Source organism: Leuciscus leuciscus (assembly GCF_965113295.1).
Source record: "Leuciscus leuciscus genome assembly, chromosome: 5".
NCBI classification, from domain to species: domain Eukaryota; kingdom Metazoa; phylum Chordata; class Actinopteri; order Cypriniformes; family Leuciscidae; genus Leuciscus; species Leuciscus leuciscus.
In genome coordinates this window covers 31,681,929-31,699,365 of record NC_138729.1, presented here as the reverse complement: position 1 = coordinate 31,699,365, position 17,437 = coordinate 31,681,929, and the positions used below count along the sequence as shown (strand labels likewise).

The window sequence follows — 17,437 nt, the reverse complement described above, 5'->3', positions numbered from 1 at the left end:
GAGCTGAAAGCATTCATTGGCTCTGGTCAAAGCTGTGACGCACACTATTGCTATATTCAGTATGGATGCTGTTTAGTGCACTGTTACCCACCTCTGTTACAAACACCACAGATTGGCCTAAAATGATCATCTATGAGTGTTATTTTTGTTTATGTCTGACAGGTAAATAACTGTTTTTATCTTTCCTTCGGTTAAAGCGAAGTGTCACTGTTTATTTGTCAGGATAATATCATGTCGACTGAGCGTATGAAAAGTGTCTTGCAGCCCGAGTGGAAATATGGCCTGTTTATTCTGCAAGATCGTGTGATGTAAAACAGCTTTTGAGTGGTTGACGATGACATTTAGTGGAATTGTATTGTGTTGAAGAACAAGATAATTACCGAAGCCGCAGAAAGTAAGTATCCGTAACGTATGTTTTGAGATGATTTTTTCTAATAAGATGAATAGACTCTGGTTCATATTATTATTGTTCTTCAGTTTCTCTGCGGATAAGTTAAAGCTACTTTTCTTGCGAAAAGCAGATTTACAGATTATTTGTTTAATGTATTATTGTGCATTTTCCCCACTGTAACAATGGATGGAGTGATATGCGATGAATTCATCATTCAGTCGTGCTAGGCGCATGAAACAGCAGTTTTGGGCTCCTCAGTCATGAGAGTTTCAGGCACCGACTCACATTGCCATCTCATATTAAGCAGATGTACTAGAAATCAGTATCAGTTTTATTCCTGTTTTCTTCTATAATTATTATTTAAAATAATGTATTCAATGATGGCATATTTTCTCTTTCACACCGATGAGTGTAAGTTTATTTTAGAAGGTTAAAGGGACAGTTCAACAAACAATTTAATTGTCATAATTTTCTCGCCCTCATATTTTTCCAAACTTGTTTATTTTTCTTTCTTCTGTAGAAAACAAATTGAGATGTTTGGCAGAATCTTTTGTGAGTGTGTGCGTGTGTGTGTATAGAATAAATGTGAATGGTGACTGACTTAGTATTTCTTTTTGTTTACCACATAAGTTAGAAAGTCAAAAACAATTTGAGGCTAAATAGATGATTTAATTCCTTTTTGGGGGTGTACTTTAACCCCACAACTTCACAGCTGTTTATTGTATTGATGCTGTGCAGAGTTCAATTCAATTCTTTGTGCTTTGTAATAGAGTGACGTCAAAATCAAGATGACTGACAGCGGGGATCTTTGTCCTCACTTGGACTTTATTGGTGAAGTAACTAAGGAGGAACTTATTCAGAAATCAAAGGTTAGAATTGCTTTTGCTGATGTTTAGGTCTTAAATGTATTATGAGTGCTGTGTATTGAATTTTATTATGTTATTTTTACTCAAGGGCACGTGTCAGTCATGTGGGGTAGGTGGACCAAACCTCTGGGCATGTCTACAGGTAAGGAGCCTTTTCTTTAGCAAACATACAAGCACAATATACTTTAAGCATGTAGAAAGATTTATGAATGCAATCTTTAAGATTAGGCCCAGAACATGTCTTTAAAATCAGCATGAAATCAAATATTCACAGTTCATATTTTTAATGGAATATTTCAGTATCTTATTTAACCGTGCACATTATTATTTTTTTAATTCATGTGCCCTCATAATCTTTAATCAAAATAACTTCCCTTTCTCTTGCAACAACATTTCTTCTCTTCTCTGATTATGGCTTTAAATGATGGACAAAACAGAGCAAGTGCATGAACACCAGGACACAAGTGAATTACAGCAGTGTGAGCACTGTGAAAAAGCTCGCACGTAAAATGAAAACTTAAAGATATCCCAAATCCCAAACTCAAGCACAAAAAAATATGATTGTGCACACAAATCAGTTTTCCAAACCTTTGTGTTAACAATGCTATTGGCGGCTGGCCTTCTCTGGAACTTTTAGTTTGATTGGCTGTTTGTATTACATTAACAATGTCCCCCTGTTGTGATTGGCTGTTGTTGGCCCTCTCTGATCAAAGACACTCAAAACGGGCTGTGTTGGGAATGGTATGGCAGACAAGAAAGTTTTCTGTCCAAGTTCATTCATATGTCTTAATGGTGGTAAGATTCTTCTTGAATTGGGGCAGCGGCATACTACGGAAGCCCTAAGAGGCCATGCATTATTATTTTTTCCTTCTTGTTTTCTCATGATCTCGGCATAGCAAGTTGTTTTCTCTTGATCTAAACAGGACAACCTGTAACTCATATTTGATTGCAGCATTAGCAAACAACAACGGTCCAATCAATTACCGATGGACAAAATCAAGTCCCGCCCTGCATTTTTCTTTTTTGAGAGGCAGTTTCACTCAGATATTCGTCACAAAAAGAAACAAAAGACTATTGCAACTTCTGTTTCATGTCGACTTCAAAGTAAATTATATATTTCTTGAAAATCATTAATCTCTTTGTCCTGTTTTGCCCACAGTGTGACTGTCCCTATGTAGGCTGCGGAGAATCATATTCTGATCACAGTACTATACACGCGCAGGTGACTTTCTTACAGTTTGCTTAATCATTTAAATATTTTGTGCACACTTTCTTTCTATCTAAGCATAAGCATTCATTCGATTTCTATCTAGGTATCATCCATATCTGATTTTTTTGTTCTTTTGTACATGTGTGCATCTTCTTTTTACCTTTTTCCAGGCCAGAAAACACAATCTGACAGTAAACTTGACCACATTCAGGGTGTGGTGTTATGTCTGTGAGAGGGAGGTGTTTCTGGAACCAAAACCTGTTACTCCTATATCATTAGCTCACTGCTGCAAACCACATGAACAGGTAAATTCATCCGAATATTTAAGAAATCTACACTTTCTGCTGTTTAAGATTGTATAAACATGATTAAGATGGTACTTCCTGTTTCTGCATTATTAATATCAGTCTGAAGATCTCACTTAGAATTTATAAAATACATGTACAACACAAAATACACAATTCACTCATTTTTAAGGATCATCTTCCCCAGACATATCACCCACTGAAGGCGGTTCCTATCGCAGTGGCGGATGAGGAAGGCTCAGAATCTGAGGAGGATGAGCTTAAACCTAGAGGTATAATCATGTAGACAGGAAGCTAGTACATATTGCATGGCATTTCAAATCCTCTAATAAATGATAAATGGCGAGGACACCCACCTAGGCATTGATGGGGACACATGCACTACCATTCAAAAGTTTGAGATCAGTATGATTTTTAAATGTTTTTGAAAGTCTTTTATGTGATTAAATAAACAGTAAGAATCGTAATATTTTGAAATATTATTACAGTTCAAAATACCTGTTTTCTCTTTTTTATATATATATTTTAAAAGAGCTGGAATTTTAGCTGCCATTTCTCCAGTCTTCAGAAATCATTCTAATACGTTGATTTGCTGCTCAATTTGTTGAAAACTTAGTATTTTTGTGGAAACTGTGATACCTTTTGTCAGGATTCTTTGATAAATAGAAAGATAAAAAGAACAGCATTTATTTTAAATATATATTTTTTGTAAAATATAAAACATTTTACTGTCATTTGATCAATTTAATGCATTCTTGCTAAATAAAAGTATTAATTCTTATTATTGATATTATAAAAAAAAATCTTATTGATGACCTTTTATATAAACTTCTACATTTGTGTTTACTAACAGATGTGACTATCTTGCCCTGTTTATACAACAGCTTAAATGTGCGGATTCAATAATGAACGAATAACCAGTCAATTTCCTTTTCTGTTTTTTAAATATGAAAATATGGAAGTACATAGCCTGAATTAAATTGAATCTCATTGTCATTGATTATGTGTAATGACTAAGATTCTATTCCACACTGCAAAATTTGAGGGTCATCTGTCATTTCCAAAAGCAATATTTAGCAAAGTTGTAGGCTGGTGTTTGCATTACTCGTTATGCTTAATACTCTTTATTCTATCTCAGGTCTCACAGGGATGAAGAACATTGGGAACTCCTGTTACATGAACGCTGCACTGCAGGCCCTGTCCAACTGGTGAGCTCACAACGTGTGCAGCATAAATAGGCATTATTCAGACAGCACAGATTGGAAGCGTGACTGATTCAACTGATTTGTTTTTCAGTTCTGTGCATCATGCCCCTTAAATTGACGATGGTTTTCCTGTTTATTTTTATTTTTCTCTTCAGTCCTCCTTTGACTCAGTTTTTCCTGGATTGCAGTGGGTTGGTGCGTACGGATAAGAAGCCGGCGTTGTGTAAAAGCTTTCAGAAGCTTATCTCTGAGCTCTGGCACAAGAAACGGTAACAAACACTGACTTGCCAAACCGCTAAACTAGATCTGGCCAGTTCTAGCAAGCCTAATTTTAATCTATTGAGCTTGGTCCTAATTATCTGAACCATACCGTTCTCTGTTGGTTTTCTTTTTCCCTCTTCTGTACTTTCTTTTGCTTTCTGTCTAGGCCAAGCTATGTTGTTCCCACTAGTCTGTTTCATGGAATCAAACTGGTGAACCCCATGTTTCGTGGCTACGCTCAACAGGTATATAAAGCAGTGTTATTTTAGTATTATTTATATAATATTATACAGTAATTATTCGTTTATTGAATTGGCTTTATTTTTTATTTTCAGTTTTCATTGCAATTTTTGTTTATTCTAGTAATTTTTTTATGTGCTTTTGTCATTTATATTGAGTTTATAAATATTTATATTTTATTTTTACTTCAGTAATTTTAGTACGTCAACTTCAACTTATTTTATATGAGTAATTTGCCAAGTTGCTAATTTTCGTTTAATATTTATAAGTTTACGTTTTTCCTAATATTTTAAGTTTTTCCTAATATTTTTATTTGATTTAATTTGAGCTTTATTTCAATTAACAATAGTTTAGTTTTAATCAACAGTAACAACGCTTTCCTATAGCTCAAACAGTAGAGTGTTGGCGCTTGCAACGCCAAGGTCATTGGTTCGATTCCCAGGGAAAGCAAGAACTGATAAGAATGTAAATGTGTACCTTGAAATGAAATGTAAGTCACTTTGGATAAAAGCGTCTGCCAAATGCATAAATGTAAATATGAAGATTACTATGCAACTTTTCAAGACGGTAGTTGTGTTTCTCATATAAGCCCCATAAAGTACACACTTCTTGCTTCTGTGTTTTTAGGACACTCAGGAGTTTTTGCGATGTCTGATGGACCAGCTTCATGAGGAGCTGAAGGAGCCTTTGACCGACTGCAGCATTGCGATCTCAGATGTCGACCCTGATCACAACTTTGACAACCTTAACCATGTCGATGGAGACCGAAGCCCCTCTGAGGATGAGTTCCTGTCGTGTGACTCTGGATCAGGAAGCGAGAAAGGAGATGTGGAGAGGGCAGGAGGAGAAGCAGAGCTGCTCATCCAAGATGAGTGCGTTGGAGTGAGAGGAAACGGAGGGATCTCGGAGAAAGAGAGGCTGAAGGAGAGAAGAGGAGAAGAAAGGACACGGGAAATGGATGAGGATGCAGATGTGGATACGGCCGCACAAGAGGGACAGGCAGAGAGAGAAACAGAGGCAACCACTACAACCACTACAACCACAACTGTGCCGACATCAGGAAATACAGGTATGATGTTCTTATAATCTTAGTTTTTGGGATTGCCCACAACATTTACTTACAGTAGCGTCTCAGATACTTTCTGTATGAATGTGCAACGTGAGTCAAGCCTGTATTCTCTTACCAGTAACCATAATGACAGTGACCAAAGTAATATTAAAGATGGCAACGTCCATAAAACTGAAAAGTCTTATCACTTCTAACACGACAAGAGTTCCATCGAGCCGCGAGTTCACCCGTCAAATCTTCATTAACTGACAGCAGCTTTTATATCTGGATGGAGAGCGGGGAATTTGAGTCGCACGTACAACACAAAACTGATACGAGCAGCTCCACTGGAGAACAGTGACTGGATCTAAAACCCTCAGATCACACACAGCTCACATCTGCATCGCTGTAAGCTACCGAAACCACTCATGAAAACCCGTAACACACAGTAGACAAACATTTGTGAAGCGCAGAGCGGCTCTTTGATGTGAGGGATAACTTGTTGTCCAGTCCGGTTCCGTTCACACACAGCACAGGTTTTTCCAAGAATGCAGTTGTGAGTCCTGAAAATGTATGGGTGTGAGTTCGGTAAAAGAATGCGGTTGTGAACATAACCGTATTAAGGACTTAAATACAGGACTGACAAGCGTATTCTGCTGCTGTGTGAACGTGACCTTACACTAACAAAAGTTTGGGGACAACTAATGTTTTTGTGTTTTTGAAAGAGTTCACTTTGATCAAAAATACAGCAAAAACAGTAATACTAAGAAATGCTATTATGTTTTTAAAGAACTGTTTAGATGTATTCCGACAAAGCTACATTTTCATCAGTCATTACTCCAGTCTTCAGTGTCACATGATCCTTCAGAAATGAGTATAATATGCTGATTTGATGCTCGACAAACATTTCTTATTATTATCTATGTATAAACAGTTGTGCTGGTTAATATTTTTGTGGAAACCATGATCATATTTTTCGAATTCTTTTGGAAAAATGCAAAAGTCTTAAGTCTTGCAAAAGACAAAAACTATTGTCACTTTTGATAAATTGAAGCATTTAAGCTGCATAAAAGTATTAATTTCTCTTTTTACTGACTCCAAACTTTTAAACAGTAGAGAGTATGTTAACAGAGTTCATGAAGTGTTTGGATGTGAAAACATAAATCTTTTCACTTCCTGATCCCTCTTTTTCTTGCAGAACCTGATAATGAAGCTTCCATGCACTGTCCATCCTCTCATCCTTCTAGCCCCGCTCACAGTTTGCAGGAGCTTCACTCCAGACTCTCCAGCAGCCCACCAAGATCCAGCCCCCTCAGAACTGGACCCACTTATACTTTCAAGAAAGGTTTGCTTCTCTCATATAGACAAATACAGCATATCATATTTTTTTTTGTGTAAAGTTGGATTTTGCTTTACACTAAATAACCATTATGTTTGTTTGTCTTGTAGCTCAGATGCTCCTAAGCACCAAGAAGAAGAAGCAGTCCTGTTTCCGCAGTGTTATTTCAGATACCTTTGACGGATCCATTCTGAGTCTGGTTCAGTGTTTGACATGTGACCGGGTGAGGAAGGATGCAAGGAGTTTTTCTGTCTCTAGAGGGCACCAAGCATCAAATCACATTCATTACACTTAAAAATATACCACTACAGTAGTGATGGGAAGTTCGGATCATTTTACTGACTTGGATCTTTGAATCTCTTTCATCAAAATGAATGAACCTTTTTTTCAATTCATTTTGTTAATTTCAGCAGAATATAATTAAAATGTTGCATGTTATTGGGCAAATACCCCAACACATCTACTATAAAAAAAAAACTATAATTCTACCAAATTCTGAGAAACAGAAAATAATTAATTTATTGGTTAGCTGGGTCTTCAGGCAAAGCATTCAGTTAGTTTACCTCACCTCCCGATCTAAGTCGTTTGTTTTTTTGTCACATCGCATCCCCATAAGCTGAGCTGTGCAGTCTACCGGAAACAGAATTTATTAGTTCACCTCTCTAGTCTTCAGATTCAAGTCGTTCGTTCATCCCGTGACAGCCCAGAAGCTGAGGTAATGATTAGTTTACCTCTCGAGTCTTCGAGTTTGAGTCGTAACTGTATGTTGTTATTATATGTAGGTATCTTTGCTTTATCAAAGTGATTTTACCCATCATCCGGTAAAGATAACGTTTAAAGCATTAACCAGCTCTTTACCACATTCAATGTTATGGAAAAGAAACATCATAACAGAAATTCACAAATTTATAAATTGTAAGAAATAAGAAAGTACAATTTGAGACCAGAAACGCAGCATTAACTGTAAGAGGAAAAAAACTGACTACGCTCATGTTTGTAAGGAAGTTTGGGAAGTATTAACTCATTTCTTTATCGAATACGGCTGTCACGTCATGTGACCAAAGAATAAATGACTAACCTAACTAATCATTTCTGTTTCCTGTACAGAACCAATAGGATGTTGCGCATGTGCGGTCAACACAAAATGAACAAATCACTCTCTGAGGCAACTCGTTCCCGAGTCAATTTAAAGAGTTGTTCAAAATGAACAAATCGGTTATGATCAAACCTACAGTGTACTGCAGGGAAGTCAGTGATGCACCATGTGGTTTCTGAGGTCCTCCACTTTCACTACAGGTCATTCTATCTAGAAGAATTCAGCAATTCATAGCTGCACAAAACAGACTGTGTTCATATCACATAAACCAAATGTTATGTAACTGTAGAAGGATATATTTCAACGGTATAGTATGTGTAAGACTGCAGAAATAGCAATGTTTTAAAGAAAATATCTGCCTTTGTAGGTTTCGACAACTGTGGAGACCTTTCAGGACCTGTCTTTGCCTATTCCGGGTAAAGAAGATTTGGCCAAACTCCATTCCTCTATCCACCAGAGCGCTCCAGTTAAAGCTGGTGTCTGCACGGATGCCTATGCGGCACAAGGCTGGATCTCCTACATCATGGATTCTATAAGAAGGTATAGTGAGAGTTTGGTTGAGGCTGAGAATTAACTAATGGAAAAATGTATTGCACTACAGTCCAAAAGTTTGAAGTCTCTAAGACTGGAAGAAGTCTCTTATGCTTACCAAGGCTGCATATTTTATTTGAACAAATATACAGTAAAAAGTCAATGTGAAATATTATTACAATTTAAAATAACTCTTATCTAATTTCATATATTTTTTAATTGTAATTTATTCCTGTGATGACAGCTGAATTTTTAGATGCCATTACTCCAGTCATGATCACATGATCCTTTAGAAATCATTCTAATATGCTGATTTGGTGCTCAAGACCTTTTTATTATTATTGGTGTTTAAAATTGTTGTGCTGCTCAGTATTTTTGTTGAAACCTTGCAAAAAAATTTTTTTAAGATTCTAATCTGTGTGGTTTTTTTTGCAGGTTTGTAGTGTCTTGTATTCCCAGTTGGTTTTGGGGTCCAATGGTAACGCTGGAGGACTGCCTGGCAGCCTTCTTTGCTGCTGATGAGCTGAAAGGTAAGCACACCATGTTTGACATTTATGAATGTGGAATTATGAATGTGACAGCAAAGGGTAAAAATAATAATATTCACTTTCCACAATGTTGTGTTGTTTGGAAACCCTTGTTTGATGTTTTTTTCTTTCCGCCAAACAGGAGACAACATGTACAGCTGTGAACGATGTAAAAAGTAAGATTTCTTATATATATATATATATAAAAAGGCTAAAATGTAATCTAATCTAAATAGTGATTATGGTTTTACAGCCAAAACCATACTGTAGCTGTTAGGTTTACTTGTTTAGAAACATGCTAATTTACTCTACCTGCTTCCCAGATTGAGAAATGGTGTGAAATATTGTAAAGTTCTGCGTCTACCAGAAGTAAGTACCCCCTCCATTTCGATCTGCTCTTTTCAATACAACTTGTATTCCTAGTTTGTTTGTTTATGTGTGATCTCCTTTGCAGATATTGTGCGTTCACCTGAAGCGTTTCAGGCATGAAGTCATGTACTCGTTCAAGATAAATAGTCATGTGTCATTTCCATTGGAGGGTTTGGATCTCAAGCCCTTCTTGGCTAAGGAGAGCCCGTCGCAGATTACTACCTACGACCTGCTGTCTGTCATCTGTCATCACGGAACTGCTGGGAGTAAGTTACTTCTGTGTAATATTGCGAAATATAGCGTTTTGAGGTTTTGATAAATGGCCTGGTATTTGTTAATTGCTGGCGCTTTTCCCAGATGAGAAAAAATATATTATTTTGTCTGAATTATTTGAGTGAAATAAAAGTTTTTTCCCCCTGTTGAACAGGTGGTCACTACATAGCGTACTGTCAGAATGTGATCAATGGACAGTGGTACGAGTTTGATGATCAGTATGTAACAGAAGTGCACGAGACAGTAGTGCAGAATGCTGAAGCATATGTCCTTTTCTACAGGTACTTTTTTGTGCTATTTTATTGATTTTGTAATGTTTGTTTAAAGAGCACACAGTAATGTTTTTCTTATTAAAGTTGGCTTGAAATGAAAACTCACCCTTTTTTTACGCACCTTATTGTTTATGATTCATCCTTGCATATTTCATTAAAAAAAAATTTTTGGACCTCATAATTTTTTATCAAAATGTTATAACTCAATCTTCCAGTCAAACGGCAGACTTCTCTCTGGTGATGTACAGTTAGGTCCATATATATTTGGATACCGACACAATTTTCATCATTTTGGCTCTGTATGCCACAGAATAGAATTAACATAAAACTATCAAGATGAAATTGAAGTGCAGACTTTTAGATTTAATATCTGAACAAAAATATCATGTGAAACGTTTAGGAATTGCCACCGTTTTTATACACAGTCCCTCTATTTTCAAAGGCTCAAATGTAATTGGACAAATAATCATAAATAAATTGTAATTTTTTTATATTTTGTTGAGAATCGTTTGCAGGAAATGACTGCCTGAAGTCTGGAACCCATGGACATCACCTTTTTATGTTGCTGGGCTCACCAGTGCATTCTTTTTTCTCTCTCAGAATGTAACAAACTGTTGGCCAATCCTAATGTTCCTGCTATCTCTCTTATAGGTTTGTTTGGTTTTTGAAACAGCCTAATGATGGCCTGTTTCACTTGCATGGAGAGCTACATCCAAATACAAATGCCACACTTAGGGGCTGTTTACACAACACCATTTTCAACTAAAAACGTAAAACTTTTTATGCATTTTGGCCGTTCGTTTACACATCAGCAGCATTTTGGGTGGCTGGAAACTGGTTTCAAACTGCACGTTTTTGAAAACGGTCTCTGTGTAAACAACAAAGGCTGGATCCCAAATGGCACACTCTGGCCTTGTGGACCTCCTTCGAGTTCACACTTGGTAACGTCAGGAAGTGCAGACCTAAGGGGCACTAGCCTTGAGTCCACGAGGGCAAGCGAGAGTGTATTTTGGGACAGGCTTGATGACATCATGCCACCGAAAGCCAAACAGCCACGAAACTCCTCCCCTCATTTATCTGATCGGGCGTTCGCAATGATCGGTAACTCGTGTGGAGGGTGCGACAGTGCGGGCTTCGCCGAAGTCCGCATCAAGGGCTCAAAGGCGGCACTCGCGAGCACACTTCTGAGCGCTAAAATGCCGAATGGGACACCCTACGGACTCATACACTTGCCAAGCACGCTCAATTTAAGGCCATGAGACCACGAGTCCACATGAAGTGTGCCATTTGGGATCCAGCCTAAAATGCGAATCTCTGAAGACAATGACGTCATGCACATGTATTACGTGTTCAGTCTATAGTGTTTCATCGCCATCTAATGGCCGGGCAGCAGAATATAGGTTTTTAGTCGTTTTCGCGGATCCGTGTAAATGGGGGATCCGTTCGTCTGTACGCCGAAAACTCAAAAGAAAAACGTCCCCGTTTTAAGCGCATCGTTGTCATGTAAACGTACACTTAGAATCAACTCCTGCTTAAGCAATGAAGAAATAATGAAGGAATAGCCCACACCTGTCCATGAAACCGCTTTTGAGTCAATTGTCTAATTACTTGTGGCCCCTTGAAAAGGGGTGACGCGAATACCCTCAAATTAAAGCTGAGAGTGTGCACATTAAGCCCATTCATTAAATAACTGTAACTTGAATATGTTTTGGCAAATAGCTAAAATAACAAAAATTGTGCCTGTGTCCAAATATATGGACCTGACTGTATGCCAGACTTATCATTTAGTCCGCATAAACCCACCCCTTTTCTTACAATCACAGGCTTACATTTAGATCTGCCTCCATCCAATCAACAACGGATGGATAGAACCAAGTCCCTGGCCTACATTTTTGTGAGAATCTGTTTCACTTGTATGTACGTCACGATACGTAAGAAAAGATCTGTCGCTACTTATGTTACTCTGCAACTGTTTTACATATAATTAAATGAATAGAAGTAAAAAAAAATTTTTAAATGACTAAAACAATGTATGCTAAGTTCATTAGGTTCCATGCCAATAGATATCAGAATAAAATCCAATACTATTGGGACATATAGTGCTGAGTGCACTTTTAAATGGTTGTAATTTCATATTAATTTTCTTTTAGGAAGAGCAGTGAAGAATCTGTGAGAGAGAGACAGAAGATTGTTGCACTGGCTAATTTAAAGGAGCCCAGTCTGCTTCAGTTCTACATTTCCAGAGAATGGCTCAACAAGTTCAACACATTCACTGAGCCTGGACCCATCGCCAACCACACTTTCCTCTGTCAGCATGGAGGTATAATCACACACAAATACTGTCGTATATATCTAAAACCTATCCAAACTGGACCAATTTAGGTTGAATGAGTTACATGACTGTAATATTAATTTACCTACATCAAGGTTTTGTCAGACCATAGGTTCAGAAGAGTTTAGGGGGTGCCAGGGGGCACTTCTGAGCTTTACTCTGTCATAAAGTTTGCTGCACTAATGAAAGCACACATTTTCTTCTCTGTACTGTGATTACTGTGTAAGTATGAAGAGCTGAATGTGAGAAATTGACTTTAGTGGGTGGGTAAATGGATTTACCGGCTACAGTATGTGGTTTGTGGCTGCAGTTTGTAAACTGCCACATAATAGATTGTTTAAATTGCTAGACCCTAGGGGTGTGTGATATTGACAAAAAATGATCTCAATATTTTGTGGCATTTAGAAGTTTTTTTCTGTTTAATGCAGCTCATAAATGCATTTACACCGAAATTACAATTGCGAGGGTAATATTTTAAAAATAACATTTTGAGTTATGAAATGGTTTAAAAAATGAAATGATACTTTAAATATGAAATAAATACCGCCAGTAGGTAGCAGTAAGTTGCTGGCTTAATGGGTGAGCCATTGAATTATTGCATTATTTTAAAGGATTTGTTCAAAATGGTGAATCCATATGATTCACTTTAATGATTCATTCAACACTGAAAATTTGTACGATGACGAAACACCACTGTCTTGTTCTCAGAGACAAGCAATGGTTCTGCTCAGGTAGGCTTTGTTTTAGACTATTTTTGTTGACAATTTAACTGCATTCTGACAGGCTACATCACACAGTGAAAGCATGCACACTCAAGGCACGATTTTGTTCGGTTTTTGCATAATGAGTGACATACTCAACAGTGTTAGCTCACGCATCATTAAAACAACAATTATGAGATTAACGTAGACAATACATAATCACACACCCCTATCTGACCCTCACAGTTTTGTTTTTTGTTTTTTTGCTTGACATAAGTGACATACAGTCTTAAAATTTGTATAACAAAAAAAAAAGTTGTATTTTCTTCTCTTCTGTCTGCATGTAAAGACTCGTGTGGCTGTCACAACTCGCACATCTTCTTACAACTTTTTCCTCAGTGGAAAAATGACCACCAAAGTTTATCTGGGATGGCCTGAAGTTTTTATTTATTTTCCTCTTCTAGAGCTCCATGTGATGACTCATATGTGAACTATTAATTGCATTAAGCCACCGAATCTAGCCGTGTAAATGTTTTTATGAGAGACAACATTTCACGTAGAAAGTATATTACAACAAGTGATACAGTTTATAGCAAAAATAATCCTATAATTAATCACCTTTTTTATTTTTTTATTTTTTTATTTTACTCATTTTACCCCCTATTGGCACTTTTCGCAAATAGCTCATTTTCAACCCAGTATATGCCCCACTATGGTTTGCACATTGGTAGATATTTTGGAATCTTTTTCACTTGCTGTAGCAGTAAAAACTTAATTCAGGTATGATTTTATACAGGAATCCCTCCTACTAAGTACCATTATGTGGACGATCTGGTCGTGATCCTTCCTCAAAATGTGTGGGAATATCTCTACAACAGGTGAGTCATGCATAGCAATGCACATTTTTGACCTTTAGGAAGTCCTCAGGACATTTATCACCTCAGTGGAACATGGATTATTTTTGAGCTTTTAATCTGTTGAAGTCAACAAAACCTCAGTCCAACCCTGAACTCACAAGATGTGTATCGCGTTCTGTCGGTTCGAGGCATCTGATGTCATGTTTAAAGAACTACACCAGCAGTGCAATGTAAACATTGTTGAGTTATGTGTTTGTGCTTTTCACTGGCCATACTTTGAACATTTCTTCATGCCTTTCACAGGTTTGGGGGAGGCCCAGCCGTGAATCACTTATATGTGTGTGCCATCTGCCAAGTAGAGATCGAGACCTTAGCCAAACGTCGGAAGCTGGAGATAGACACCTTCATCAAGGTGAAAAAATGACTTCACACAGACAGATAAAAGTTCTCTAATGTTTGCGAAAATAAGTGCCGTTCATGTACAGACAAATTAGTTTGCTCTTGCGGGTTTAATATGTTGCCAACTATTGTAGCCCACTTAAAAGTAAACAATGAGATGCTGTCCTTCACCACAACACTCACTGTGAATCACAGATAGGAGGGAGTGCATTTGAATACTGTTCTTCTAGGTTATCCACTTAGATAAACAGCATTTTAGGTAACGTAGTGCGGAAACTCCTCTTGGAAGGAGCATAATGTTCTTGGAAGTGTTTGCTGCTCGTAAAGCCAGAGAACTGATGAAAAACAGACTGCATACTGAACAGATCAAGGATGTGACCTGTACTGGAATCTTATCAGGAGTGCAGCATCTTATCAGGTGCATCAACAGCTTTGAAACAGACATGTTTTGAAGCTTTGGAAAAATGTGGATGTCATGTTTGAAACTGAACAGTTTTTAAAGGGGCACATCAATATTAAATGCAGTTATAACTGTTATGCTAAAGAGTACAGAAACACTCAGATTGTTTAGAGGGAGTTTGAAGTTGATAGTGGTCATATCCCTCTCTGTTTCTTTTTTTCTCTGTCTGTCTATAGTTAAATAAAGAGTTTCAGGCTGAAGAAGCACCTACAGTTATCCTGTGTATCAGCATGCAGTGGTTCAGAGAATGGGAGAACTTTGTCAAGGGCAAAGACAACGGTACACTCTTATGCAAACTCACAAACATGTGGTACTGCTTATTTTATTATAATTATTTTTATTTTTTTAGCAAAATGAATAATAATGTAAATCTGTGGCATTTAGTTCACTGACCTGAGGGAGGAATTTAAGTGTCTGTTTATATTGCACAGCTATTTTTAAGCATTATATTTGTATTAAAACAGTCACTAATAGGGGTGCAATGGATCACAGTTAATCCGTGATCCATACGGACCAGGCCTCACGGTAAGGCATGCATGTGATTCGTGGATTATTTGCTAAGTTTAACCATCATAGACTGAAAGTTTATCATTTGCATGTGTTTTTTTCTTGACAGTTTACACATTCAAGTGATTTAAACCATTCAGAGAAGAGGCGAAAGAAAACTTGATCATGCACTGTTTTCTGAGCGTACAGCATCACGCACCCAAAGCGTGCACACACAGAGAGAGCCGCATTGTAGACCACGTGCAAACACAGAATTGATTCCTCTTTCACGTCTCCTTGCGCTTGAACGGAAACATACTCACAAAATGATGTTAAAATACCCGTCTTGGCAAGTATTCTCGTAAACACAGTCGGTTATGTCTGAAGTGAATATAAACAGTTGAGGAAGAAATCAGATGTGTATCATTATATTGGATCCGGTCATTAGGTCTTAAAGTGACAGCAGCCTAAAAAAATCTACTGATGTCTATGTCATTAATGTTAAACAAACAACAAAACACATCTGAAACAAAGATTAATCTATATTTAATTTATACAGTGAACACTATAGTGTTAATTTACATTTAATGATTACATTTCTGTACCTGAATACTACTGTTAGACCTTACTTTATTTGTAACTTTGTTATATTGTATTTATTTGTAAAAAAATTATCAAAAGGAAAGTTACATTACACCTACCCCACCCCCCAAATATATATATATATATATATATTTTTTTTTTTTTTGCTGATCTGCAAAATGATACGATCCGTGACTCAAAAACTGTAATATGATCTAAACCGTGAGTTTAGTGATCAGTTGCACCACTAGTCACTATGGTCACTATGAAATCAACATGGCCAATTCTTATTCTTATTATTTTTAATGAAAAATTGCAGTATTCAATAAAAGTAATTTATCCATGCACATCATTCTTTTTTTTTTTTTTCACATGTCCTCATAATCTTTAATCAAAAACATTAACGTCCCCTTCCCCTTACAATGACATCTCTTCTCTGTTGACGTGTAAACCAGCACAAGGACTTGGCAATAAGGTTGTCCAATGGCCTGACAAGTTTCAATTCCTCCCCTCCAGCAATTTGTCTCTCACATGAAACAATCGCAGCAATTAGCAAATGGCAACAATCCAGTCAATTCCCGATAGACAAAATGAAGTCCCAATTATTATTTTTTTCTTGCTCAAGGTGCCCTTTTATTTGCATTTACGTCACAAGGGAAGAAAATTCCATTGCATTTTCCAATTAATGCTGACTTTAAAGGGATAGTTTACCTCAAATTTGTTGTCATGCTGTTACAAACCTGTATGACTTTCTTTTTTTCTTTACACAAAATAAGTCATTTTCATTATATGGACAAAAAACAGACATTTTTCAAAATATCTTCTTTATCTTTTTCTTGTGTTCCACAGAAGAAAGAAATGCATACAAGTTGAATGACATGAGAGTGAGTAAATGATGACAGAATTTTCATTTTTGGGGGAACTATCCCTTTAAGACTTTGTGTAAAATACATTCCAAAAGTCCATGTTACATTAGGTGATGTGTGTAATTTTTATCTGATGTTATAGTTCTCCCTAAAATTTTTAAACACTGTGGCTCTGAAACACATTCAAAACATCCCTCTGTTTGTCTGAGTGTTCCGACCAGCCTGACTTTCCAACATTGACTCAACCAATGGCGGGATTTCTTGTCAGCTCGGCCAAGACCACCCTCTGTATTTTCAAGGGAATGTTTGCCTATGCACTGTAAAGGTCATTATTCTTTTCCTCCCTCTCTCTCTCTCTCTCTCTCTCTCTCTCTCTCTCTCTCTCTCTCTCTCTCTCTCTCTCTCTCTCTCTCTCTCTCTCTCTCTCTCTCTCTCTCTCTCTCTCTCTCTCTCTCTCTCTGATGGTTTAGAGCCGCCCGGCCCCATTGACAACAGCAAGATTGCAGTAATGAAAGGCGGACATATCCAGCTTAAACAGGGTATTCCTGTCCAAAAATTGACATGTCTGTGACTCATCTTATGTCAAAACTTTGTCTGACTCGCATATGTGTGTCTTTGTATATAGTTCATTATCTACGGTTTGGTTTGCAGGAGCAGACTACGGGCAGATATCTGAAGAAACGTGGCAGTACTTGTTAAGTATTTATGGCGGTGGGCCAGAAATTGCAGTGCGGCAAACCATCAGCCCCCCAGACACTGACACGCATGGTGAGAGGAAGATAGAGGCAGAGACCAGAGCCCTCTGAAATGGTAAGAGTGAC

The 17,437-nt window shown here is 37.3% G+C and overlaps 1 protein-coding gene across 4 annotated transcripts; it reads left to right on the top strand.

Annotated features, from left to right (window-relative positions):
- Positions 1–27: 27 nt before the first annotated feature.
- usp20 (ubiquitin specific peptidase 20) lies at positions 28–17,437 on the top strand. Of its 4 annotated transcripts, XM_082169228.1 has the most exons (25): positions 28–162; positions 1,162–1,260; positions 1,346–1,399; positions 2,417–2,479; positions 2,638–2,772; positions 2,945–3,044; positions 3,911–3,980; positions 4,133–4,246; positions 4,405–4,483; positions 5,106–5,547; positions 6,725–6,871; positions 6,976–7,088; positions 8,329–8,501; positions 8,928–9,022; positions 9,162–9,195; positions 9,343–9,388; positions 9,474–9,654; positions 9,816–9,942; positions 12,084–12,253; positions 13,763–13,844; positions 14,127–14,235; positions 14,859–14,961; positions 16,600–16,634; positions 17,087–17,155; positions 17,268–17,406. In XM_082169228.1, the coding sequence occupies exons 2-24, from the start codon at positions 1,180–1,182 to the stop codon at positions 17,123–17,125; spliced, it is 2,592 nt and encodes an 863-aa protein (XP_082025354.1). In that variant the 5' UTR covers positions 28–162; positions 1,162–1,179; the 3' UTR covers positions 17,126–17,155; positions 17,268–17,406. The 4 variants fall into 4 exon arrangements, with proteins under 4 accessions (XP_082025354.1, XP_082025353.1, XP_082025352.1 ...); XM_082169227.1 differs by lacking the exon at positions 16,600–16,634 and having other exon boundaries at positions 2,960–3,044; positions 17,268–17,437; XM_082169226.1 differs by lacking the exon at positions 16,600–16,634 and having other exon boundaries at positions 17,268–17,437.

What these genes read in the sequence shown, in the direction of transcription:
- usp20 (XM_082169226.1), top strand. Translation starts at nt 1,180, where the DNA reads ATGACTGACAGCGGGGATCTTTGTCCTCACTTGGACTTTATTGGTGAA. An exon ending in ACCTCTGGGCATGTCTACAG is followed by an intron (nt 1,400 to 2,416) that starts GTAAGGAGCCTT and finishes TTTTGCCCACAG; the next exon opens with TGTGACTGTCCCTATGTAGG. An exon ending in GCATATGTCCTTTTCTACAG is followed by an intron (nt 9,943 to 12,083) that starts GTACTTTTTTGT and finishes ATTTTCTTTTAG; the next exon opens with GAAGAGCAGTGAAGAATCTG.